Source organism: Maylandia zebra, linkage group LG16 (genome assembly GCF_041146795.1).
Source record: "Maylandia zebra isolate NMK-2024a linkage group LG16, Mzebra_GT3a, whole genome shotgun sequence".
In the NCBI taxonomy this organism is placed as follows: Eukaryota; Metazoa; Chordata; class Actinopteri; order Cichliformes; family Cichlidae; genus Maylandia; species Maylandia zebra.
Window position 1 is genome coordinate 22425177 of NC_135182.1, and position 27832 is coordinate 22453008.

The 27832-nt window shown below is 38.0% G+C and overlaps 1 protein-coding gene across 16 annotated transcripts in view; it reads right to left on the reverse strand.

Annotated features, from left to right (window-relative positions):
• LOC143412997 (uncharacterized) overlaps positions 1–27832 on the reverse strand; it is a 106692-nt gene that overhangs the window by 77841 nt on the left and 1019 nt on the right. Inside the window, exons 1-6 of one of the 16 annotated variants that reach the window (XR_013093546.1) lie at positions 22657–22738; positions 22242–22289; positions 19049–19125; positions 13737–13797; positions 12777–12934; positions 11343–12316 (exon numbers count right to left, since the gene is read on the reverse strand). Coding sequence is in view for 9 of the 16 variants with exons in the window: in XM_076875061.1 (XP_076731176.1) it covers positions 12777–12910 (134 nt within the window). In the remaining 7 variants the exon portion in view is untranslated. Of the gene's footprint in view, positions 1–11342; positions 12317–12776; positions 12935–13736; positions 13798–19048; positions 19126–22241; positions 22290–22656; positions 22786–27832 lie in introns of those variants that run through there. The other 15 variants (XR_013093547.1, XM_076875061.1, XM_076875064.1 and 12 more) reach the window with 15 other exon arrangements.

Genomic DNA, 27832 nt, shown 5'->3' on the forward strand with positions numbered 1-27832 from the left:
GTGTAAACAAGAAGAAAAGTGATGTCCAGCATTGGAGTCAATTCTACTTGAAGTGAAATTGCAATCCAAATAAAAAAAAGCTCTATTTTTGAATTCTTAAATGCTGGAAATCACTTTGGTAATGTGCATTTGCATTAAATCTAGCCTGGTGGAGTGTCCTGAAAGTGACACTTCTAAACCCCAAATAAGCAGAGCAATTCCCTAAAACAGCTCAGTAGAGTTGCACGTTGTAAATCAAAAGGCCGCTGTTCATTCTCCCTCTAACAAAGTGACAAATTAGGCAAACAATAGTGTTTGAATTCTTATTAAAGTTGATTAATTCATATCATTAGCTGATCGCACAACAGCTCATAAAATATACTAAATTAATTTCTTTACTGTGATTAATACATGAAACACTTGAATTAACATCAATAAATCAATTTGTGAATCAATTACATTATCATGTTTAAATACAGAGCTAATAGTGTACATTAACTAGAAGTGTAGAAGTGATCATATATCATTTGGCATTGTAAAGAGGAAGAGCAGAGGAGCATCCTTAAATGATCAACGATTAAAGAGATCCAACTCTTAACCTTAATAGGTCCCCGTACAACTGCACGATGATGTTACTGCGAGTTATCTACAAGGAGAATCTGATGTAAGCCAAGCTTCCTTTAATCTTAAATTAATTCAGTACAAGATTAGCGCTGCTGATGCATATAAGTGATGTAAACTCGGACAGCAAACCCTCTGCAAATGCACTATTTTAACAATACTGATACTAAAACTGAGGCTGGGGTCATCTCAAACAATTATTCTATTTGATACATAGTTTTCCTGCTTCAAGCTAAGCCTTTTCCCCCCCGTTTATGTTAAGGATACTATAAGTGAAGTGAAGACAAGATGCTTCATCCAATTTAGCACCTGGAAACTGCCTTGTATAAGTGACTGCTTGCTTCACTACGAACAAGCCAGCTATGAAAGGCACGTCAAGACTTCTTTCTGGTTGCACCGTGGAGAGCTACACACTGTAGCTGCCTTAAAGGGCTGCTGCACAGAGGTGTGAGAGGTCCTCTCAACCAGATGTTGTGTGGATCAGTCAACAGAGCTAACGTGACACACTTTGTAGAGAATTACACTTCTACCACAGCGAGCTTAGGGCCTATATGGTCTCGCTAATAAACCTGGACCTTGTAATGGCTGTCTGATCACTCAAACGTAGGAGCAGTAGCAACAGGAGGACAAGGAAATGTCATCCAACATGGATAGAAAATGTACCTCCACCTTTGTTTAAGGTTCATGCGGGCTGAGTTTGATTGGTTTCTGTGTTTGTGCCAGTGCTGACTTGTTAGATGTTATACGCACCAGACTTAAGAGTTTTTTTTAACCACTTGGCCTGCTGGGGAACCTGGCTGTCCAATATAGGCAGGGTTTATGAATAAAGCTCTACTACACCTTAAGGAGCTGCACTTAACATAACCTGAGCAGATGAACAGTAAAATAAAACTACTTATAATGGCCAAACCTAATGAATTGCAAGAACATTTGGTGGTATTATTATTATATATTATATAAGTGAATCAATAAGGCCAACTGAATTTTTTATTGCCATTACTATTGACAGATTTAATAAATATTAGAAATATGTTATTTTAACCCCCAAATATGTTGACTTCTGGACAAACTATTGGTTGGTGTTGGCATATATATATATATATATATATATGGATCAATGCATTGTTGATTTTGCTCTTTTCATAAGGTTTATTGACAATCCGAAAGTATTGATCGCCACACTTATCTTTATCTCCATGGTTAGTCTGTGGTCTGTACATACCTTTTGTGTGTAATATCCCATACATGTCATCTGTAAACAATAGACACACTGTGACATAATATCAATGAAGCAACAGCATAATATTTGCATATCACAAAGGTTCCACATGACAATTATTTAATAAATTAAGCCACCGATGTGTCTAAATGTCCCTTTCTTTTTACAGTTCTAATAATTATAATCCCTTTAAAAACTCCAGAGTTAATCCAAATGCCACTTAAGAAGACTTTGTTTGCTACACATGTAACAGCCACCGGCCTCTTGTGTCTTCTTCCATAGCTACTGATGTATTCTATGATAAAAAATAAAAGCCATACTTATAAAATGCATGAGTGAATCAAAATGCTTACAAACTTGAAACAATCCATTATTATAGAAAGGATTGAATTAACTCCACTCTTGCACTAAGAATTGTTTGATGCCTTGAAAGATAATTTGCCATGTAATTCTTTTCACCTACACAGATGCACCAGCATACGAGGCGTACAGTTTTTGGGTTTTTTTTCTCCCTTACCATGATAACAACCATTAATTCATCAAGAGTAAATAAAATATTTTGTTGGGAAGGGACATTAATTATCACATTCATCTGCTTGCTGTTCCAAACTGAGCTATAATGAAATGTGCTGTAATAGAGATTGCTCTTGGGGAGGCAAGCCGTTTATGAATCGCTAGAGGTGCAGCAGCTGCCTTCCCCCTTGAGAGATAGAAATTTATGCCGTATACCCTGCTGATTGTTGAGAAGGTAAAGAACCAATAGCAGCATGTTCAGAGGTTTAATTTAAAGTGTGTTTCTCACTAGGCTGCTCACAACACTTAATTAAACTCTGCTGTTTTGGCAATGACAAATGCTGTGGTGCAGGAGGAAGCTGGGCTGCTGTGACTGAGAGGCTTTTGTAATTTCTTTCATGTGCAGCGATGGCCAGATCCAGGTCAGAAACTGTAGAATTAAAGAACTAAACAAGATTCAGACATGGGGAATAGGAGGGCAAGGGGGTGGGCGGTTACAGTCATTTCTTTCGCAGGAACACATCTATTTTTCTCTCTTTTTACGTCCTCTTTTTCATTTTTGGAAAGTTTTGTCATAGATTTATGAGGGCTTAGCTCCCGTGCCTGGTTTCCCGCACGTATTGCCTTTCACACTGTCGTTTCCTAAGGCATGTGTCTACTTGATGGAGACTTCAACATTTTACTGAAAGGTATGATGAATAAAATGAATAGCATGTTCCTGCACAGAATATTGTTCCTATTATTTTGTAATGGTCTGATCTTTCTATTAAGTCTCTTACCATGACTCTTGATTTGCAGAATCATATTTTTTACCACAGGAAACATTAAGTTTAAAATATTCAAGCAAGTGCGAAATTTAACTTCAGAGGTCTAACACACAACATCAAACTCAGAGCAGTCAACAAACTGACAGGGAGTGACTAATAGCTTTTTTTCAGGGTATAAATCCAATTCATGCCAAACAAAAATCTTATTTTGTTTCTGTAATGGTATGAACCGTATTACTGTGCATTTCATGAGATTCATTTAAAAAGGTGGAGCCAGTCTAGCACACAGCCTCTGCAAAGCCCTGCTTGCTGCCGTGTTATGAAGTCGCAGAACTCTGGCTATACTACCAGGAAATAACCACAAAGATGCCTGCGAGGCATAAACAGGAGCTGGAGCATTTCATTCAATAATGTAATCCATACTTTTAGGTAAAAGACTTAAATTCTTATGTACTTTTTTATTACTTGAGTGAATGGCACCACACATTTTGTTTCCTGTCACATGTCAATCTTTTTACGCAGACCTTTACCACAACTGTATAAATAAGTAGTGTTTTTACTGGTACAAAGCAAATAACAAGTCACATGATACAATTTCAAGGTGTTTCCCATGAGCACAAGCTCCTCAAGATTTAGTACCTTTAAATGCTAATACATCCTATTTTAGTACATTAATCTTTTTCTTTTTTGTAGCCTAATGTTAGATACTATTATTAAACTCTATATATAGAGTCTGTAGCTTATGTTTTTGCCATTTTCTCAAGGCAAATTCTCTCTCCAGTGCAATACATTAATAGATATGGACAGATAATTATAACTGTCTTCAGGAGCATGTAAGAATGCATCTACCCATTCATTTTGAAATTTAGTACAAAAACACCATTAGAGGTGAAAATGTTGTGACTGTGAACGTGAGTATTAAATATAAAAACAGAAGCACGCATATGTAAACAAAACAAAACAAAAAAACAAGAAACATTGTGTTTATTTAGCTGCTCATATAGGGGATGCAAACAGCTCTATATGTATTTTGGTGTTCTGTAAATGCCAGGGAGACACAGCAGCATCCGTTGGAGTTAACGGTGCAGCACTTTTGTGTTCAGTAGCACAAATCATTAATCATGAGGCCGGCCATATTCTTGTAGTGCCTGTGCTTTCATTACTGGGCCTAATTAAACAGTTCTGTGAACTGGAATCTCAGATTCCTCTGTTACAGATTATCATTAATTATGGTGAAAGTGCTCAGAGATGTTGGACTCAATTATATTCTGCTCAACCCTGGCAGTGGGGTGATTCATTGTTCTGAGCACTCCACAGCCGTACTGTCTCTGCTTATCACCAACCTCCACTTTTGTAAATTGGGCTCTGCCAGCCAACAAACTAAGAATTATGTGCTGCTTTTTTCATTACAGACATGTTGGAGGAGCACAGACCAATTAAGGGTGGGATATTTTGTGTGGAGTGATGAGGCAGGCATTGGTGCAAGGAGATGGGGGTTGGATGGGGGTACTAAGGGAATGAGCTCACCACCATGCTTAAGTTGGGGCTTTATTGCCATGTGTGGTGGATCTCTCCACCAGGTCTATTGACTGATTATGCTAAGCATATTTTCTCAATATCTCAATGCTCTCAGTATTGTAATTGTAAAATTAGAATGTGGACAGATATGATACTGATATTTCGCTGCCAGTACTGTATACAAACACAGATTTTCAGTGTTGTGGAGAAGGGTTTAAGTGGAGATTTCTATTATAGTGGCAGCTTGGAGTGTGTCTAGCTGGGAGGAAAGTGATAACTTTTCATAATATTTGTGTATGACATGCAACTTTTTATGCAGCTGAACAATGTCAATATTACTTCTTTGGTCTTATGCAGGGTATGTGGGGGTCTATGATGGAAACAGTGTATGAATGAGATTATTGGTCACCTTTTTTGAGGGTCAGAGAATTGAGAGGAAAATCTGAATCAAAGGGAAGTCGACGTTCCAGTGGTAAGCTTAGGCCTTAGCGGTTTGTACAATTTCATATGCCACAGTAGGTAGTGATTTTAATATATATGAAAATCAGGGGGAACTGTGTGCAGGTGTTGCTTATAATATCACCAGTGGGAGATTTTACAAAGCAGGGCTGTTTTTGTTTCCTCCCACTACAGGGCTGTCTCAGAATGACTCAAAAAAAAAAAAAAAAAAAATCAGTCTCACTTCCATTTACTTCAAAAATTAACACCTTGTGGTAAAAAGGGAGAGATGTGAGAGGAAGACAAAGCCCAATCTGAAATGTCAAAATTTAATTTCACAGTATCTTTGTTTTCCTCATAGTTCCTTAAACTATGGCTGATCTAATCCCATAATTCCCTCGGCAAAGGGGCAAGAAATGGGATTTTTCCTTCAAGTGACATAGCACCAGCTCATTGAAAATGTAATGCACTACTTCCAAGTCACAGGTCACCCGGCAATCTGAATTTTAAAAGGACTGTGAATAATATTCTGTTTTATTTTGAAAATGAACTTTGTGGCCTCCATCCTGAATCCAATATATGTCTTAATCTTCTGGGCTCTTGAAGCTCACATCTATGGAAGAAGGCCTTTGACTCCTGAACCTAATAAGGAAATCACTTGTTTTCTCATCCATCTTCCCAGTTTTATAGGGCCCGACGCAAAACAGTCTTTTATTTTAAAAGTATCAGATGAACTGTAAAATATGTGTTATATAATATCGAGGCATTTCTTCACTTTTATACGTACGGAAAAAAAATTACTCAAGAGAGCCAATACAACACTAATCTGTCAGTAAATATAATGATAATATTATTGTCATCATCATTGTTACCATTTTTTTATTATATTTTACAAATTCAGATAGGGTATCTTTTCCACAGTGCATCCTAAAGATGAAAAGATTATCATTTGGGCATTTATTGTTATTCTGAACTGAACGTGGCTGACAGTGGCAGTGAATTTCAGCGTTAATTACGCACTAACCTTTTCAGAATGGATATTTAGACATGCTGTGTCCTGCGACTCTGAATGTTTCAGAAATGAAAACATCCAACGCCCGATCAGTATCTACTCACATTAGCATAGTGTTTTAAAGCCCAGTGCCCTAAAACATGCCACGGAAATCCTCTCCTATTTATCTTAAAATAGCCACTTAACTTTGACTGACACTAATTCTTACTACATGAAACTGTAGAAACCCCTCCATTTCCCCCTTCTGTCTCTGTCAGAAAATTACAAAAGACAGAGTTTGTGATGTCCCCAGTGTGCAAATCCTTTTATTCTGTCAGATTACAGCATTTGATATGACGTAGTGCGGCATTCTGGCCTCACATGCCTGCCAGAAAGAAGGGACCTGTCAGCAGCAGAGGAGAGCAGTGCAGATCATCACTCTGACTGATCCACAGGCCCAGAGACTGTCATCTCCTCCGACTGTACAAGTCAACACAAATAAAAGTGAGGAAGCAAAAGCCATAATGACTGGGAGAGATCCAGGCTCATTGTGGCCATTACTTTTATTCAAACCTTACAGATGACATGATGTGAAAAATGAGCCTGTGTCTAGTCGGGTGCCCATTAGTGAGTGAGCACATTATCTCCCCTTTTTCACATTGAATCTCCTCCCTGCATGCAGTGGCAGATGCTCCCGAGGAGTCACTCACTTTTATGGGCTTTTGACTGCAGTACTCTTTTAAATACAGGGGCCTCCACTAGGCAGAGATGATGTATGGCTGTCAGTGCTCTTTACCTCACTGACAGATGCCTTCAGTGGATCCCTGCTTAAACCTTCTGTCTAAAACTAACGGGGACAGCTAACCTCTTCCTTCACAGAGCAGACAAGCATGCATCAAATTGATTATTGCTGGAGAGGGGGTGATTTCTAAAAAATCTCTATTACCAGACAATTACAGTGCAATTTACTTAAGTACAGTCTGAAGGCAATCATGAAATACAATTCCCCAAAACCCAAACGAGTACTATACTCAGAACCTAAAAATTATAAATATTGAATCTATTATATGGAGTATAGGAGAAGATAAATTTGATTACCACAAAATGAAGATGGACTAGTGGCCCACACAAAAAAGAAAAAGAAAAAAAGAGGAAGAAGACCCATTGAAGAAATGTTAAACCTCTCGATGCAGTAACACCGCTAATTGTTATCAAAAATCCCCAAGATGATGAAGGAAAATCGGTTACTTTGTCAGATTACTATGTTTAAGACGCATGGAGGAGACTGACAGGAAGAAGAAAAAGTGCTTCTCTTTCTTTTCCATCTATCTAGGTGGCAAATTTATGTGGTACACACTCAGGAAAAAAAAAAAAAAAAAAAAAAACTTGCTTGGAGATATTTCAACCTATTTTTTGGCACATTTTCAAAGGAATGAAGCAACGCAAATTTACAAAGCCTCAACTTTGATATGAATTCTACAAATTCTTTCAGTGAACAGACATAACGGCAATTCTTTGCAGACTCTTGGCAAAACCCTCCATCTGATCTTTTAAGGGCTGATGAAATGAATATGTAAAAAGTGGAACTGTAGGAAAATAAGAAAATGTGTGAAGTGAGAAATAAACAATGTCAGCTGAGAAACATGTGAATAAATCCCCTTTTTCATTCCCAGTGGCCAGTCATGCATCAGTGTACAGTGTGCTGCAGTGAGCAAATATTCAGCAGCATGGAAACCCCCAGAGAAGGTGGAGCTTATTTTTAAAATAACAAACTTTATTCTACAATAAGAAATACATCTAGATTCGGTGCTACAGAGCAAAGCTCAGAGGTTGTGTTCGGTGACAGGGAGCCTTGGCTTCTCTCAGGCATGAGTATGAACCACAGCCGCCTGGTTCAATCTAATCTCTGACAAGAAACAACAAGCCTTTGGGACACCCCTGGGGTCCACCTCAACACCACACAACATCATAAGCAGCTCAACTCAGAGGGTTAGATCTACTGTAGCTGTCAGGGGAGAAATATGTTTCCATTTTACTACTTCAGTGGCAAGGAAGACCATACAAATGCTCCTCTATTGCCTTCACTATTGCTCACTCGTTTGAATCTCTCTTTTCTCTCTTTCGCCTCTGTCGGTTTTCTCCCAGCACACATACTCAAGGGGTTCCTTGGTGACTGCGTCCCATTACTAGCAAATGACAGCTGCACAACAGAGCTGAATGTCCCCAGTGACTCGGTTCACCACATTCCCAAATCCAGAAGTGTGCAAGATAAACAGGATTTGGTAGTTTCAACCCAATTCACTTCTGTCTGTTAAATTAGTCATTTGAAAAAAGTTGTTCCAGGGATCAACAGTTATGCAAAAATTGTTATAAGATATTAATATTTTCTGAAAGAAATTACAGCATTTTATCATTCCCTTGTCCAACACACACAAACTTATCAGCTGAGCAATGTTAATTTATCAAAAGGTGTCAATACTTGTCAGTGAAGTACTAAAACCAAAGATATACAGAGAGCAGTTATGCAAACTTAGTTTCATAATTTTTAATCAATTCCAATTAGTATATTTGCAAATACTGACAATATGAATGGTATGTCAATATTATATACTGCAGTATCTAGGCCATTTTTTAAATTATATGTTTATAATTATTACTGATTCCAATAAGCCTATTTCAGTAACAGTAAAGTCAATTGCAACAGGCTGTCATTAATTTCAGCAGCAAGGTGACTAGGTGACCATTTTATCTGGTCACAGACAGTAAATTTCAGTACCACAGGGTAATGTTAATACCATCAGGGCAATGCCTGTTATGCACAGAAGGCTTCACAGTATAATAGTTTATAGACGCAAGTTACTGTTGACTGTTCACATTGTTCACACTGTTCAGACAGTCTGTTCCACTGTCAGTGTTTATCCAAACATACTAAGTTCCAGTGATTCCACAAGGATCTCAGGCATGATTGTGTTAATCACCTGACACACCTGATTTACCGATTCATTTTCCCCATTCATCTTGGGCAAATGTAGCGACAGCTTGCAATCTGTTTGTTTTGAGTTGTCAAAAAGGAACCAAAGGCATGTATCAACACGGAATAAATGCTACTGCAAGATGTCACCGGCTGCACATGAGATGATGAATTGCAATCATATGTTAATCAGTCGAAGTTGCAGTGATGAGTTGTTTACATGGCGTTCCGTCACGAACCTTGGGCTGCTTTATAGATATGGGTTCTCAAACTGACAGGAGCAGGTTGCCATTTGTGGTACTAATGAACAGCCTTAACTTTTTTTTTTTTTGTTCTTTTTATCTTGTTTGTTTTCCAGCACCATAGGAACAACTAAAAATGCATTTATGGATTAAAAAGTGTCTTCAGTGAAAAATTAGCTGAGTTTGCTCATGCGATTATAATTACTTTCTTTAAATTTGGCCGCTTGTTATTGTTGTTACAAAATGTATGCACGACGAGCGCTGCTAAGACTGCCTGACAATACTGCAAAACCAGTAGCGTTTTCATCCTTCATCACTCACTGTATTGCTCTCTGACATGCATGCAAAACCATGTAATGTATGTGTGGGTGTGTGCGTGTCTGTTGTAGAAAGCTGGCCACAGAGCAAACAGCAGTAGGTCCAGCAACAAGGTCAATACTAGCGTAAGTACCTTTTTATTTCCCTAGCCTCCCACAGTGTTAGATCCCACAGTTTGTCCAGCAAACGTACTAATGACTGGGATAGCCTTTCTGCTTTGCTTTTGGTTTCCATTGGTAGGAGAATGGGCAGGAGCTAGCTGATACTTTAGTAATTAGAGGACACTAATATGACAACACATACACAATCTGTAGACTAATATTGAGATAAAAGGGAATTAGGTACAAGAATCAATATCTCAGATATTAAAACGACCTTAGTATATATATTAACAATATTTTAGCACATAATTTAAAAAGAATATCTAAAATATAATTATTCTCTTCTATTATTAGTATTCAATAACAATATCTCAGAAGTGACCTAACTGTACCTGAAATTTTCTTTAAAAATAAATGTGGAGCTACTTGGTACGGTTGATAAAGCAACATTATTATCAGGCATATTTTCATGCAATAATTAACAGCACACTACTTGACAACATTGATGGCTCTGCAATCTTGCATCCTGTCCTACTGGCTCAATACAACCTCTGTCAGTCATCTAAAGTGTACAGTAATGCTGGGGGGTTATATTTGATGCACTGGCATATTATTTCTTCAAATGCTGCTATAGTAAAAGTAAAACAAACAAAAAAAACACCTTCATGTTTCAAGAGGTGTAAATGTATTAAATTACTTCACGCCAAGAACACCATGCGTTCAGGAGCAGCCTGTATTAGATGCACACCTTTTTTCATCATATTGCAAAACAACTGATATCAGACTTCAAATTAATAACCCACAATAACACAACAAGGGACACTAGGGTCATTTCTGGTCATGCTGCATCTGTGCCGATATTATCAGCCAATATTCATTTACTGATCTATTGGTATCAGCATTTAACTGCCAATAAATGAAAGTAAAGAAGAAACAAGGAGAAGGTCTCTCAACAATGCCATCAGTGTTGTTGCATATTTCGTCCACCAGAGGGCACTTCACTATTGGCATCACATGTTTTTGAATACCACAAACACAATAATCAGCTAATCTGAATAGAAGCAGGTAGAATAAATAAACAGCTACACTGAAAAAAATGTAAGAGAAATCTGTTTATAAAAATCAGTTAAGAAAAAAAAAAAATAGTCCTATATTTCATACTATCTGATTTCAAAAATCACCAAATATCGGTATCAGTATCGGTCGTAAAAATTCTGTATCAACTGGGCTCTAGAGGACGTGGCACTATATGGCATTACATTTAACCAAAAAAAGCATAACAGGCAGAAGGCTAAGCTTTGTGTCAAACATTAATTTTTTGATAAAAGACTCAGGGTAGAATAGTTATGAGTTTTCTTGGGTGATTTTATTTTAAGCTATTTATGTTTCATTTCTTTTATGATGACATTCAAGTGTTTAGTGAGCCATTGTAAACCTTTATAAAGCCACTTTTTTGCAGGAATAGTAACAATAATAATAATAACAGTATTGTGACACACTGAAACTGCCAGAACCTTTAAAAATTACTGTGATGTCAATTTCTGCCCAGCACTAATGCACAGCACACTGCAAGTGAAGTATAGCGGTGAAAGCCCATGAAGTTTTTAACTGTTAGCTGATGCTGCCTTGAGGACTTGATCAATCCTGCTTAATGAAAATAGCCATGACTCTCTAAGGGATTTATTAAATAAGTGAAAATGCAAACAAGGTAATATTTTTAGAGAACTGGAAGTGACAATATAACGAAAGTAATTATAACAGTATATGAAAAATGCAGCGAGAGGCTGCTGTGTGTAAATAAATTAGAATCAAGAGTAAATAGAAACATCACAAGCACAGACACACTTATAAACTATGCTACAACTAAATTGCTTCCACACTCCATGGGCTCAATATGCGATTTAAAAGAACCTAGCGGTGGCAATATTCCTCTGATATGGTGTTTAGTTTTAATAGGAACCCTCAGCTCAAATATGAGCTGACAAACACAGCAAGACAAACACAGTCTCTCTCCGGCAATGAAATATACACTATCAAATAGACCTGTACCTTTTTGAATCCGCCGTGTGGGTGAAACTAAAGCGCAGAACAAACAGCATTCTGATATGGCTTTGAGGGTGATAACAGCGTCTGACAGGGTGGAGAGAGCAGCCTTTGGGCTCGGTGCGAAAACACAACCTGTGATTGACATGATTCCCTGGCCTTAGAGAAGTTTACCTTTTAATAAGGGCTCAGAGAGGCCCTCTCAACAGCCTAGGCTCTCACCGACAGCAAGGGACGTTTGGGGAGGTGTATGTGCATATGTATTTATGTGTGTTAGGCTTATTTGTGTGCATGTGTATCGACCCACATGTGTATCTGTGCCCACTTGTAGCAGATTTCAATCAAGGATTTCAGCCATGCCCAAATATCCCTTCTCTTTTGGGCTGAGTTGTTTGAAGAAAATGAGTGGATTCAGGATCAAGAGCCTTTCTGGAGGAATTTAAGTCTGTTTGAGGATTATGACTTCTTCATCCTGTACAAAGCCTGCAGAGACAGCTATATGCTAGCCCTTGGTGGCCGGGCTTAGCAATGCATTCCAGACTGCGATATAGAAGAGATAAAACCCAGGAAAGACATCACGGCGTTGGGCACAGATCTGCAAAATAAACAGGGAAATCTGAACCTTTCCAATTTTCATGTTGAATAATTCTTTCATGGTCTTAGAATATGCATGCTTAAAAATGTTACAGATGTGCTGTAATAGGAGGATATGTGGGAGGGTGAAGAAAGTTTTTCCTAGTAACCTCAAATAATACTGATGAAAACACTGCTCTTTAGCTGATAAACATAATTGCAAGCCCGCTTACTGCCTTTGTGAAATCCTGCAAACATTTCTCTGTACTTCTGACTCATGATTTCCTCTTCATGCCGGGGCTTGTTTCTTTGAACTCATCAAACTGCTGCAAAAGCCACACCTCTTTTCCTCTGACTTATAATTACAATTATCACGCCAACACATCCCCTGCCAGCTCTGCTCAGCATCTTCAGGTTTCAGCCAGGCTTCCTGCAGCATTGACAACATGCCGGATCTATTTCTGAGAGATGCCACAACTAACCTAGCCTCCAGTGAAAGCCACAGTGACTGTGAGGGCCACCTCGCATAAACTTCAGCTGATGAGAAAATAATGTCTGCACCGCGGCCAGCTACTTCTGGATCATCTCTGGAGCGAGCGCTGCTCAAATCTGTCATTATTTACCCTGTTTACAGCATAACCTGAAAGCAAAACAAGAAATCAATAGAAAATGGGGACAAATTACTGTAAGCATCAATATTTAAGACAGCTGAGATAAAGGGCTCTGAGCTGGTAATAGATTCTTTCCATTTACCATAAGCTTATTGAGAAGAGGGTTTGTCAATTGCTGATAAGCCCATTAGTTAGTTGTTGATAAAACAATTTAGTATCATTAAAGCTCTAAATATAACAAATAGAGCTTGTTAAAAGATAAGATTAATATCTAGCAATCATGTTGCCTCTCTTTTCTGGTGCATTTCTTTATTTTGACATAAACTTCAATGTAATTGTGTAGCTCATAATGAGAATTTACAGCAACATTATGCAGCAAAATCCAGTGAGTACGGTTGTTATGCATGAAATGATCCAACTTCTGATACCAAGTTGCCTCAGACTCTGACATTACAGAACAGAACGTTGATCTTGCCTGTCTACCAAGAATAATGAATATTACCACTAACTATTAGAATGTTAATACCATTATAAAGTATATTATTAATACATCGCACACCCAAATGTCCCAAGTACTTAAACAGATTAAGAACTGTAAGCTTAATTTTCCTTATAAATCCTACTAACTTGAATTATTTGAGTTCCTGGGACATTTTCTTCCTATTTAAGATGTAACTGATTGACTAAGCAAAAGATACGTTTTGTTGTTATGTGGACTGTGTAAGGAAAGTTTTTGCATTAGTAAAATATTATGTATGTTTTTCAAACCACGTTGTTGTACGTTTCTTCCATTATGTTTTCTTTTTATTTACTCAGGCTGTGTTTTAGTACCTTAGTGTTGGATTAGAGAAGCAGTGGCACCATAGGTGGAGTGACACCCCTTTGCTGGTATCTACACAGAGAAAATTATTTCTGATCAGAGAAATTCCATGCATGACAAAAACAATATCAGGACATTGATTTTACTCGCGCTACAGTCCTTTTGTGTGTTTGTGTACCTTTAATCCCATGGGGTATGACAAAAATGATCATAAGCAAAAATTAAAATGCAGCATGTAATCCAAGTACAGTTTACAGTGATTTTGAGAGTAAACATGCTTTATTCAGCAATAAAAGACACATAATAGAACACACACATAGACAGCTAAAACCTCCTAACAGTATGTGAATCTCAAGAGTGCTTTGCTTTGTTGTGAAGGTTACCTGACTTTGCTTTACCCCAGAGCAAAGAGACTCAACTCGCTTCACTCTTACATCTTTTGTTCTTGATCAAGTTTACTAAACCCCGTACAAAATGCAGCCAAACGCACGAAGCAAAGAGATCATCCCGGGCAAAGGAAGCTATGAACGAGCAGGAAAGAGGAAGTAGCATCTCCAACAGACAGTCGCAGCAGGGCACGGACTAACTATAGCCACATCAATGACTAACTCTCACAGCAAGGACACCTCCCTTCACTTTGAAAAGAAAATAAATTAAACAACAAAGGGGGACACTGACATTCACAGCCTTTCAGTTTTATTGCACCAAATAACTACTCGTCATACTTCCAGCACAGGATCATTGTTAAGTTCAGTCCATAAAAACAACACGAAGAAGAAGAAAAAAACATTTTGAGAACAAGAAGTTTTCTTCCCAGCTGGAATGATGATTGCTTTATGAATTTGTAGTTGATGTAGAAAAAGGTTCCCTCATCTCCTGGCCTAATATGGTCATTCCAACACAGGAGGACACCCATCTTTGTACTTCTTCATGCATTACACACACAATCAATAATGGAAAAATATACACTGTGAAAGGCCTTAGTTGCACTGCCTACAAGCGGCATTGATTAATGATTTTGTGCCAGTTATGACAGCAAGGTGCATGCAGTGAAGAGAGTGGAAGGCCTTTTTAATAGTGCAAGGAGAGAATTAAATCAAACCCAGGAGGGCCTCCACTGGAAAGGAGAGATGCTGCATCTCTCTGCTCTAAATCACAGCTCTACTTAAGCCCAGCCTTCTCTTTCCCCATTTTTCTACATTATCAAAGGAAACCTGTCACTGCTGTCTATGGTAAAGTTTACAAATCATGATTTATCAGAGAGAGGATCTCTAAACACCTGTGTGAGAAAATAAGCATCCCCTGCATTATTATTTATAGGCCAAAAAGTTTGTTTAGTCTTCCTTTGACTCGAGAAAGCGTTTCAAAACTTTGAAATCCAAGTTTTGAAAAATGCATTTAAAAAGCATTTGATTCCATTTGCGTACCTGCATATGTCATGTCCAAACAACGTCTCAAGTCGTTAAGTCGTCAGTGCAAAAACAAGCAAAATGCAGCTTGATATTATCCCAGAGTTGGCTAAGTTAAATTTAAAATTCCGCAAAAACAAATTAATAAATAAATAAAATACACTAGGAAGAGAAACATGTTTAGCAGATTTATAACCTCTATTTTCTTTTCAAAAGGCTGGAGATTCTCAAATAGCCATGAGTCTTTATTTCTAACAACATAAGGGAATCCTAAGGATCCTCCTAGGTCTGCTGCTAGAGATGCAAACATCACACTTAAAACCTGCAATCCATACATTTAGCTCAGACATCTCTAGAAAAACAACATTTTAAATACACAGTACATTCTGAAATAGTCCATTACTTATTTTTAAACCTTTATGTCTTGAGAGCCCTAAACCACAACCCAGTTTTGAGACACTTTGTGCAGTGCAAACCGACAAAGCCGCAGAAGCTGGGGAGAGAAAATCCTTCTTACTGGCCACCAAGGCCAGTCGCTACCAGAATACTCCAGAAAAAAGCAGCAGCCCGAAAGCCATATAAAGAGAAGAGACGAACCCAGGGTGATGAGCACTCACTCTGTCTTCTCTTTGTTCCTAATACAGAACTTTCTCCAGGCATGAGCTTTCTGAGTAAGATATATACGACAGAATAACCACAGTGCTTTGTTTGTATAGAAAATACATTAGGATAAGACTGCTGCAAAAGTTTGAAAATGCCATTGGGGATTAGTGTGTAAATACACATTGTTGATGGGAAACTGATGTCATTAGAAAAAAAGATATATATATATTATTTTAACAAAGACTGTAATTAAATAGAAAACACACATTCTACACATGTGCACTTAAAAGGAAGCAGATGTAACACAAACACTGAATATGAACATTTTTTTCCTTTTCTATTATTTTGTTCCATTAATATTTCAGTTTAATAATTAATAATATTTTTTTCATATCAATGCCTAAGAGTGTGATGTGAGCTGATTTGTGTTGTTAGGTTAATGGCCTGTGCATTTCAAATGTTTCACAGTAACATTTGAAGACAACTGGTAAAAGTGTCCACTGACTACAAATGAACAGAGCTTTAAATCCACCACACTTCCTAATGTAAAACAATTTCTTTTAAATTTAAATGGGGGTTTTTATAACCATAACCAAAGCAAATATCAGTTAAATAATAATTTCATAATTTCCCAAACTTTAAACACTGACCAGGCCTGAAGGTTAAAGAAATCACAAACTCTTTTACTATTTAAAAAATGTTAAAATATTTATACGAGAAAAAACAAAAAAACGAGGGCTTTGGGAAGGGGAAAAAAGCAAACAAGAAAACCGTTGCTCTAAGGGAAGTTCAGGCTGTAAATGTGCACAATATTCCACATTATATACATGTCATTTCAGAGTGCGCTCCAAGTGACGCAGTGTCAAATCTGTGTGACAGATTTAGGTGAACGCTGGTGAAGGGAGCTCTGCGTGGGGAGAGCGGCTTAGGGCTGACTCAAGCAGCCAGTACAAGATCTCCAGCAGGCAGAAAGGAGCCCTTCTCAGTGCGGAGCAGATGCCTGTCCAGCCCACCAACACCGAGTGCCAAGCAATAACCTGACACCATTGCCATCTTCTGACTATATTCACACATGACTCTTGGTATATACTGCGTATGGCGAAACACTGACAAGAAAAGAAAATGCAAAGGAAAATTTAAAGCTGCTTCAAAAGGCTAAAGTCGAGTGTTCTATAGATAAAACCAATATTAGGAGTCTTTTTATTTTAGTAAGACTGAATTGGTTCAAAAAGTTCATGCTTTTCATGATATATACAGAGATGTGAACTAAGACACAGAGCCAGTATGTTGATTTATAATGTAATGTCTCCCTCTTTAGGTGGATATTGTGTGAGTCTTTCAAGAGTCCAAAACAAGAGGATTTGATTTTGACTGAGGACTACTTTTGTCATTTTTTTTTATAAATAAAAATAAATCTGTGTTTGTGTATTTTTTTTTCTTCACATAATGTTTTGTGTTTATGTGCAGTGAAACTTGAATTTAAAAAAGTACCTGTGGACATTTTAATTGAACTATGATGAGATTTAACAGTTTATTTTGAGGTAGAAAGCAGTTGTTTACGCTGAAGTTTAGGTGTAATAGTGCTCTGAGAGTAGGATGCTGGGAAGTTCATTCTGAAATCTGGGCGCTTCCTGACATCTAGTGGACAAAACCGAGACTTCGCCCATGCTAGTACAAGGCAGCTGCACTATAAATGCAATTTTAAAGAGTACATTTTTCATTAACAGTGCATATCTAGCCAACATATTCTGGCAGCTTGCAGATACCATTTAGGAGTTGTGGGGTTTTGTTTTCTTTTGTTTTAAAAGCTTAAATGTTTAAATTCCATTCAGGCATATTCATCACAATAGTAGTAGAGCCTACAGTATTCTTAGTACTTATTATTTTTTTAATACATTATGAATCTTCTTCTGAATCTATCACATTCACCTTTATCATACATTATAGGTACAAAGATAATAATAATCTAGGAAGACAAATGAACCCAGGGTAAATACACATATGTAGAAATATGAGATACAGGAGATTGTTTTCCAGCAATAAAAATCTTTTTGCATTTGAAAAACATGGTGGTGAGAGCCTGTTCTCCTGTATCCACATGGGCCAGAACAGCTCGCAGTTATTGACTAACAGTAAATTGTGATTAAACTAAGAAACTTTGAAGGAAAATGTCAGAAATCTGCATAATAACAAATCGTTCTATCAAAGAATGGTCAGAGCTAATGTTTTGGAATCGCCAACTTATAATTCAAACTAGGGCTGGGCCATATCATACCGTTCACGGTAATACCAGTATAATGTTAGGCAATGATAAGAAAATGAAATATCGCGATAGAATATGGGTAAACACGCATGCGCAGTGCCTTTGTTTTCATACGCACATGGCGGAAAAAGCATGGCGGCGACGGAGAATGAGGAGGGCGAAAGCGGATCGTTGAATGAAACGGATGACCAAAGTTTAACCAAAAGGTATTTCCAGTGGAAATTGGCTGACATATCCAAATTCCACTGGAAATACCTTTGGGTTAAACTGTCAGCAAGGAATTTGCATTTGCACTGTTAATTTTTTTATATACCTGTTTAAGTGAAAATACATTGATGGGGTTCTTTTGCACTAATAAAATTGTGGAGTTGTAAAGTATTTTGTCTTGCGTCAATTATATCGTTATCGCAAACGTTCAAGTATATATCGTGATAAATATTTTTGGCCATATTTCCCTGCCCTAATTCAAACCCTAATGCACTACAAATGTCAAAGCGCCTCACAGAAATGTGAGAAAGCCAATCAGCAATTTTTTGAAGTTGGTCAAGGATCACTGTAGTGCTTTACTCAATGTAAACAAAAAATAGGCTCAGAGACCCAATCTGTAACCATCAAGCTACCATGGATAACAAAGGAAAGATTTGTACAACAATTACTTGCAGTTGCTCTGACAGTGAGTACTAAAGTCCCATTCACAGGCCTAGAGAATGATCAGTAACAAGAATGACGGCACTCACTAGCCATTGCTTGCAAAGAGGTATATGGTGCTGTACCGAAAATCTCATTGTATACACAAGCTGATAAAACTGCAGTTGGTTTGGTCACTAGCCTGTTGCTGCGGTCACCAGTAGCTTGTATAAATGACACTGACTTCCTGCAAACTGACACAAAACTTACCAAGCAGTACTGAAAACACAAAAGAAAAGGAGAATGTCCACCTTCAAAGTAAAGGTGAAACTTTTACTTTGAAAGCAAACATTCTCTGCTTCTGGTCAGTGTCAATTTCAAGAGTCACTACAGCTCATAAAGAAAATAGAATTTTTCTTACCAGAGGTTATCATGGGTACGGCCTTAATTGGTGGTTAATAGGCTCAGACTCCCCTGCCAAGAATGGATGGACGGATGCTGCAGGAATAAGTATAAACAGAAATGTATGATCTTAAAAGCCTGTCCATCTTTACCTACAATTAAAGTTTGTTAAAGACTCAGTTAATCAGGAAAGTTGTAGTTTTACAAACAACCTACCTTAAATGTTTCTTTACATTGTTCAAAATATATCATTCATCAAGCGTTCTATATTAAATTATTATGGGACAGGTTAAGGGTAATTTAACACCAATTTCACTTCATGCTGGCCAAATAATAATAATAATAATAACAATAATAATAACAAAATACTACTATTACTACTAATAATAATAAAAATAAAACCAGATGGTATATTTGAAACTATTAAACAGCCTGCTGCTTACATAAACCGCTGTCTAAACTGTTCTACATTTAGTATAACATCGCAGCTATTGGATACAAGATTATTTTATAACTAAAATTACTGTAGGGCTTCATTTTGGTTTGGGCTGTATTTCAGCCACAACACATGTAATTAACTCAACTAATAAAGCAGTCATTACCTCAATAATCAGTATCAATAATTAAAAATTGACAAAAAAAAAAAAGCCTTCACTCATACCATTAGGTCTAATAACTCTAAATTAAATGCAGCTGCAGAAGCTATATAAAATGTGTCATCTTGCAAATATTGAACGTTTTGTGAGTTTCATTTTGTACTTTTCTCCCCAAAGTCACCTTGACATTAGTCCTTCTCACTGAGACAGAGCAGCAACATTGGATAGATGGAAAGCAAAGAGGACAGAAATAGAAACTAACACAAAGAACTCATTTTGTTTCGTAAGTAAATGTAAATTAGTCTCACATTCTGCTTGTAAAAAAATGACTAAAAATGCCTAAAGGCCTACTTAAGATAAGCTAGCAGACTGTTAAATTAAGTTCAACTTAAAGCAGTCCAATTAGCCATTGGAGTTTGACCAGAATATTAAAGAAATTCAAATTAAAGTGTGGACAGGTAATGTTAATGAGCTAGAATGCGAATTATTTCTATTTTAATGTGGTTATTAAAGAAGACAGGTCCACACATAATCATCCATTCATGTTAATGCTTCTTTTGAACACCATCATTTAATGTTTTACTGTAATGACCTGGTCATTTTGGAATATTCTAGCAGCTTATGCACATGCAGAGACACACAAAAACACATGTGGGTACATCCTGGACAGGTTACCAGTCTATCACAGGGCTAACAGTAAATCATTTACTTTTTGTATGACTTTGTTTGGGTACTGACAGCACTGGTTAAAGCAAACAAAATATCCTAGCTTGGTTTGTTACCCTGTGAGTTGAAAGAAGCTTTTATTTAGACTTACTCGAAACCACAATCGTTTTGTTAACTACATCAATGTGGATTTGACCACAGACTATCGGTTTCCAAATTCTGGTCTCTAATGTAAAAGTTTGTATACCTCACCAACACGCCTAAACCTTCCATCAACTCTAAGGCAGTTTAAAGATGTGGTACTTCTTTCATTTAAAACATTAATTTTTCATAAAATGGAGTCCAGCCAAAAGTTACAATGCCAGCACAACATAATTGGGAAAGTAATGAAAGTGAATGTGATTTCTGAGAAGTGGCTAAAATTATTCTTCAGAAATGATTCACTGAAAAACTGTTAAATAATGAGTCAGTCATTAGTGCTTTTCTTGAAAGATCCACTTAATTCTTACAAGTTTCTAAGGGCCACTTAGATATGCAACTTCACAGGATTAAAAAGCGTGTGCACCACCTCTTCAAAGAATGGTTCTGACACGTGTGGATAGCTGGGTGAACTTTAACTCCATCTGTTAACTGGAATTAGTTATAGCTGTTCTAGAGTCTGCTAGCCCTCTGTTAAATGGTGAAATGGACCTCTTCACTGCCATCGTGCTTGTGGTGCCTTTTGGAGCAATTTGGAGTCATTTTACAAATATCTGGCCTGCTGTTTGGTTTAAACTGTCCAAAAATTTTACTTGTGGAGAGTGAAAAATAAAAATAAAAATGAGGGACTTTTGCTAGCTGTCCTTGAATTTACTTCTACTACTACTTTCCAGCAACGGTGGCAAGAGTACAGACTTTTTTTTTTACTTAATTAGAACTACAGATACCTGTGTTTAAAAATACTCAATTAAATACTGAACTATTGAAGCAACTTATTTACTTAAGTACAAAAAAAAAAAAGTACAGGCTCTGAAATGTACTAACAGTAGGAAAGTAAAAAGTAGCTCTTTGAAGGACAGTTCTAATAACTTTTTGTAAAAAAGTAACTGAACTTGTGCTATAGTAATATAATATAAAACAATATTAGTACATGGAAAGGAAAATATTATTTCAATCTAAATTCTAATTCTCATGAAAGCTTCGATCTGTTATGTAGGACTCATATGGTGAAAGAGGTTTTTTTATTTTTAAAAACAGCTATTTTTTGTTGCCTGTGTTGTAAAGGGTGACTCTGCCTCCACAACTAAACAGGAAAGTTTGTACAGTCAGGGGCTACAGTTGGATGCCTCAGCATAGGGAAAAGAATCACAACTCACAGTAATTTCTAATGTGAGCTTCAACAGGTTTTCTTAGTGTACATGCTGTGATCAACTGACCTGCTGCTCGTTGTGGATTTACAAAGCTAATTTCAACAATATGTAAGCAGTTTCATGAGCCATCTTGACTGATATCTATCCCCTACACTGACACTATATTGTTTATACTATCTTTATGCTAGATAATACACAGTTGGTATAAAGTTGCAATTCAGTTAATTAATGGAAGCATCATCAGCGTAAATGCAAATTTATCTCTGCTACACTTGATGTAACTAAAATCCGACCTTCAGCACCACAGCCACTGTGTATCAATCCAACACAGAGCTTTACTCTGAATTCACCACAGTATTGCAAACTAACCTGATTTTTTTTTTTTTTTTTTTGGAAAAAAAAACTACCCAATGTTTTCATGCAACACTGAATAATAAAGTTAGTATAGTTTGTTTTGCAGGACTTTTGACAAAATAAACATACATAATTTATCAAAACACATGATATACAAATCAAATATATGAAAATTGAAAAAAGTCTGTAAAAATATTTAAAATTTTAATCTGCAGATTTAATTCACGTTTGACTGAGTAGCCCTTACCATTAAATACAACCCCTCTCTTCCTCTCCAGCTCTTTTCTTTCTGGCCCTGGGAAATACAGCAGCTGGAATTTTAGCTAGCAACACAATGTGCGAGAAACTGCACACAAACAGTTTGCTGGTGTTTCTTGAGCAGACAGAAACGTTACATTTGAAATTACAGTATCTCCTAATTTAAAACTCCCCTCATGCGTCCCCAATCTTCTGTAGAGCTAGCTAGATGCTAGTAGCACAAACACAACTTGGACACCTGCACTCCTTCCGGCCTCCTTTAACTGCCCTACGAATGATACTGTTGAACTTAAACTAACAACTCGGCTTTAAAAGGTAAGGAGTAGAAAGTACAGATATGTGTTTAAAAATGTAGGGAGTAAAAGTAAAGACTTGTCGGTAATGCTCAAGTAAAGTACAGATACCTGAAAAATCTACTTCGTTACCTCCCATCTCTGACTGCGGTCAAGTGAGCCCTCACTTACGAAGTCGCAGTCAAGCTAGCCGCCCCGCCAGCCGCACCGAAAATGTGGTTGCACTACTCTTACGTATATTACGGTATGGGTGAAGACCGGCTTAGAAACGCAGTGTTTTGTGTCCTGACACTATTTTACTCCACAATCCACTCCCATTTTTAATGTATCTCCACTTTCCCCCCTGTGATCCACAGCCCAAATTACTGTATGATTCAGAGAAAATTAACAATAAAATTTACCCAATTTACTCAACTATACTTTTAATGTCCTCATCTTTGACCTCAGATTACAGGAAAACTGTAAGAGGTGACGCAGATATTTCACTGGATTCTGACTCTAGGCTGTCGCCACTCTTCACCCTGTGATCCACAGCCAAAATTACTGTATGGATTTTGAGAAAATTCATAGCAAAATCTTCCCATTATGCTTTACTGTACTCCACATATTGACATCTTTGAGCTCTGATTACAGGAAAACTGAAAGAGGTGACGCAGATATTTCACTGGATTCTGACTCTGGGGGACCCCCACTCTGCACCCTGTGATCCACAGCAAAAATTACTGTATGGATTTTGAGAAAATTCATAGCAAAATCTTCCCATTTTGCTTTACTGTACTTTATACATTGACATCTTTGAGCTCCGATTACAGGAAAACCATAAGAGGTGACGCAGATATTTCACTGGATTATGAATCTAGGCTGTCGCCACTCTACACACTGTCATCCACAGCCAAAATTACTGTACAGTTTTTGAGAAAATTGATAGTAAACTTTGCACAATTTACTGTACTATACTCTATATATTCTCATTTTTAAGCTCAGATTACAGAAAAACTGTAAGAGGTGATGCAGATATTTCACTGGATTATGAATCTAGGCCATCTCCACTCTGCACCCTGTGATCCACAGCCAAAATTACTGTACGGTTTTTGGGAAAATCCATAGTAAATATGCACAATTTACTCTACTGTACTCTATATATTCTCATCTTTGAGCTCAGATTACAGGGAAACTGTAAGAGGTGACGCAGATATCTCACTGGATTCTGACTCTAGGCTGTCGCCACTCTTCACCCTGTGATCCACAGCCAAAATTACTGTACGATTTTTGAGAAAATTGATAGTAAAATTTGCACAATTTACTCTACTGTACTTTTAATATCCTCGTCTTTAACCTCAGATTACAGGAAAACTGTAAGAGGTGACGCAGATATTTCACTGGATTATGACTCTGGGTGACCCCCACTCTTCACCCTGTGATCCACAGCAAAAATTACTGTACGGATTTTGAGAAAATTGATAGTAAACTTTGCACAATTTACTGTACTATACTCTATATATTCTCATTTTTGAGCTCAGATTACAGGAAAACCATAAGAGGTGACGCAGATATTTCACTGGATTATGAATCTAGGCTGTCGCCACTCTACACACTGTCATCCACAGCCAAAATTACTGTACAGTTTTTGAGAAAATTGATAGTAAACTTTGCACAATTTACTGTACTATACTCTATATATTCTTATCTTTGAGCTCAGATTACAGGAAAACTGTAAGAGGTGACGCAGATATCTCACTGGATTATGACTCTAGGCTGTCGCCACTCTTCACCCTGTGATCCACAGAAAAAATTACTGTACGGTTTTGAGAAAATTGATAGTAAACTTTGCACAATTTACTCTACTGTACTTTTAATATTCTCATCTTTGACCTCAGATTACAGGAAAACTGTAAGAGGTGACGCAGATATCTCACTGGATTATGACTCTGGGTGACCCCCACTCTGCACCCTGTGATCCACAGCCAAAATTACTGTACGGATTTCTGATAAAATTAAATCCTATTCCATTACCAAACAAAATGAGTTCATTGAAGTATTTGCTTAACTACAAGAAATGTCTTTCCACACACAATTTACATTTTTCAAAATGTCATTCACACACCACCTCAAGTATCAACTTCAGTTTTAGACATTATTTATTCAGTGCTTAATCACAACAATAGTCAACTTAAGGCACTTACATAATAAGTTAAACCTTACAATAATACATACAGAGAAAAACCCAACAATCATATGACCCCCTATGAGCAACAGTGGGAAGGAAAAACTCCCTTTTAACAGGAAGAAACCTCCGGCAGAACCAGGCTCAGGGAGGGGCGGCCATCTGCCTCAACCGGTCAGGGTGAGAAATTACATTTCTCAGATTACTGATTTCTCATATTACTACTACACAGTTTAGATACACTCAACAAAAATATAAACGCAACACCTTTGTTACTGCTCCCATTCCCCATGGGATGGACGTAGAGACCGAAAATTCATTCCAGATACACAATATAACCATCCCTCCCAAACAGTGGTCACAAATCAGTCCAAATGTGTGGTAGTGGGCACATCTGCCATATTGAGATAATCCATCCCACCTCACAGGTGTGCCACATCAGGATGCTGATCTGACATCATGAGTAGTGCACAGGTGTACCTCAGACTGCCCACAACAAAAGGCCACCCTGGAATGTGCAGTTTTGTCTCACAGCAAAATGCCACAGATGCCACAAGCAATGAGGGAGCGTGCAATTGGCATGCTGACAGCAGGAATGTCAACCAGATCTGTCGCCCGTGCATTGAATGTTCATTTCTCAACCATAAGCCGTCTCCACAGGCGTTTCAGAGAATATGGCAGCACATCCAACCGGCCTCACAACCGCAGACCTCGTGTAACCACACCAGCCCAGGACCTCCACATCCAGCAGGTTCACCTCCAAGATCGTCTGAGACCAGCCACCCAGACAGCTGCTGGAACAATTGGTTTGCACAACCAAACAATTTCTGCACAAACTGTCAGAAACCGTCTCAGGGACGCTCAACTGCATGCCCGTTGTCCTCATCGGGGTCTTGACCTGACTCCAGCTCGTCGCCGTAACAGACTTGTGTGGGCAAATGCTCACATTCGATGGCGTCTGGCACGTTGGAGAGGTGTGCGCTTCACGGATGAATCATGGTTCACATTGTTCAGGGCAGATGGCAGCTGAGAATGTCCCAGTTCTTGCATGGCCAGCATACTCACCGGACATGTCACCCATTGAGCATGTTCGGGATGTGCTTGACCGGCGTATACGACAGCGTGTACCAGTTCCCACGAATTTCCAACAACCTCGCACAGCCATTGAAGTGGAGCGGAGCAACATTCCACAGGCCACAATTGACAATCTGATAGACTCCATGCGACGATGTGTTGCACTGCATGAGGCAAATGGTGGTCACACCAGATACTGACCGGTTCTGGGTCCCCAGACCCCCAATAGCGCAAAAAACTGCACATTCCAGGGTGGCCTTTTGTTGTGGGCAGTCTGAGGTACACCTGTGCACTACTCATGATGTCAGATCAGCATCCTGATGTGGCACACCTGTGAGGTGGGATGGATTATCTCAATATAGCAGATGTGCCCACTACCACACATTTGGACTGATTTGTGACCACTGTTTGGGAGGGATGGTTATATTGTGTATCTGGAATGAATTTTCGGTCTCTACGTCCATCCCATGGGGAATGGGAGCAGTAACAAAGGTGTTGCGTTTATATTTTTGTTGAGTGTATCTAAACTGTGTAGTAGTAATATGAGAAATCAGTAATCTGAGAAATGTAATTTCTCACCCTGACCGGTTGAGGCAGATGGCCCCGCCCCTCCCTGAGCCTGGTTCTGCCGGAGGTTTCTTCCTGTTAAAAGGGAGTTTTTCCTTCCCACTGTTGCTCATAGGGGGTCATATGATTGTTGGGTTTTTCTCTGTATGTATTATTGTAAGGTTTAACTTATTATGTAAGTGCCTTAAGTTGACTATTGTTGTGATTAAGCACTGAATAAATAATGTCTAAAACTGAAGTTGATACTTGAGGTGGTGTGTGAATGACATTTTGAAAAATGTAAATTGTGTGTGGAAAGACATTTCTTGTAGTTAAGCAAATACTTCAATGAACTCATTTTGTTTGGTAATGGAATAGGATTTAATTTTATCAGAAATCCGTACAGTAATTTTGGCTGTGGATCACAGGGTGCAGAGTGGGGGTCACCCAGAGTCATAATCCAGTGAGATATCTGCGTCACCTCTTACAGTTTTCCTGTAATCTGAGGTCAAAGATGAGAATATTAAAAGTACAGTAGAGTAAATTGTGCAAAGTTTACTATCAATTTTCTCAAAAACCGTACAGTAATTTTTTCTGTGGATCACAGGGTGAAGAGTGGGGGTCACCCAGAGTCATAATCCAGTGAGATATCTGCGTCACCTCTTACAGTTTTCCTGTAATCTGAGGTTAAAGACGAGGATATTAAAAGTACAGTAGAGTAAATTGTGCAAAGTTTACTATCAATTTTCTCAAAATCCGTACAGTAATTTTGGCTGTGGATCACAGGGTGAAGAGTGGAGATGGCCTAGATTCATAATCCAGTGAAATATCTGCGTCACCTCTTATAGTTTTCCTGTAATCGGAGCTCAAAGATGTCAATATGTAGAGTACAGTAAAGCAAAATGGGAAGATTTTACTATCAATTTTCTCAAAAACTGTACAGTAATTTTTGCTGTGGATCACAGGGTGCAGAGTGGGGGTCACCCAGAGTCATAATCCAGTGAGATATCTGCGTCACCTCTTACAGTTTTCCTGTAATCTGAGCTCAAAGATGAGAATATATAGAGTACAGTAGAGTAAATTGTGCAAAGTTTACTATCAATTTTCTCAAAATCCGTACAGTAATTTTGGCTGTGGATCACAGGGTGAAGAGTGGAGATGGCCTAGATTCATAATCCAGTGAAATATCTGCGTCACCTCTTACAGTTTTCCTGTAATCGGAGATCAAAGATGTCAATATGTAGAGTACAGTAAAGCAAAATGGGAAGATTTTACTATCAATTTTCTCAAAAACTGTACAGTAATTTTGGCTGTGGATCACAGCATGCAGAGTGGGGGTCACCCAGAGTCAGAATCCAGTGAAATATCTGCGTCACCTCTTTCAGTTTTCCTGTAATCTGAGCTCAAAGATGAGGACATTAAAAGTATAGTTGAGTAAATTGGGTAAATTTTATTGTTAATTTTCTCTGAATCATACAGTAATTTGGGCTGTGGATCACAGGG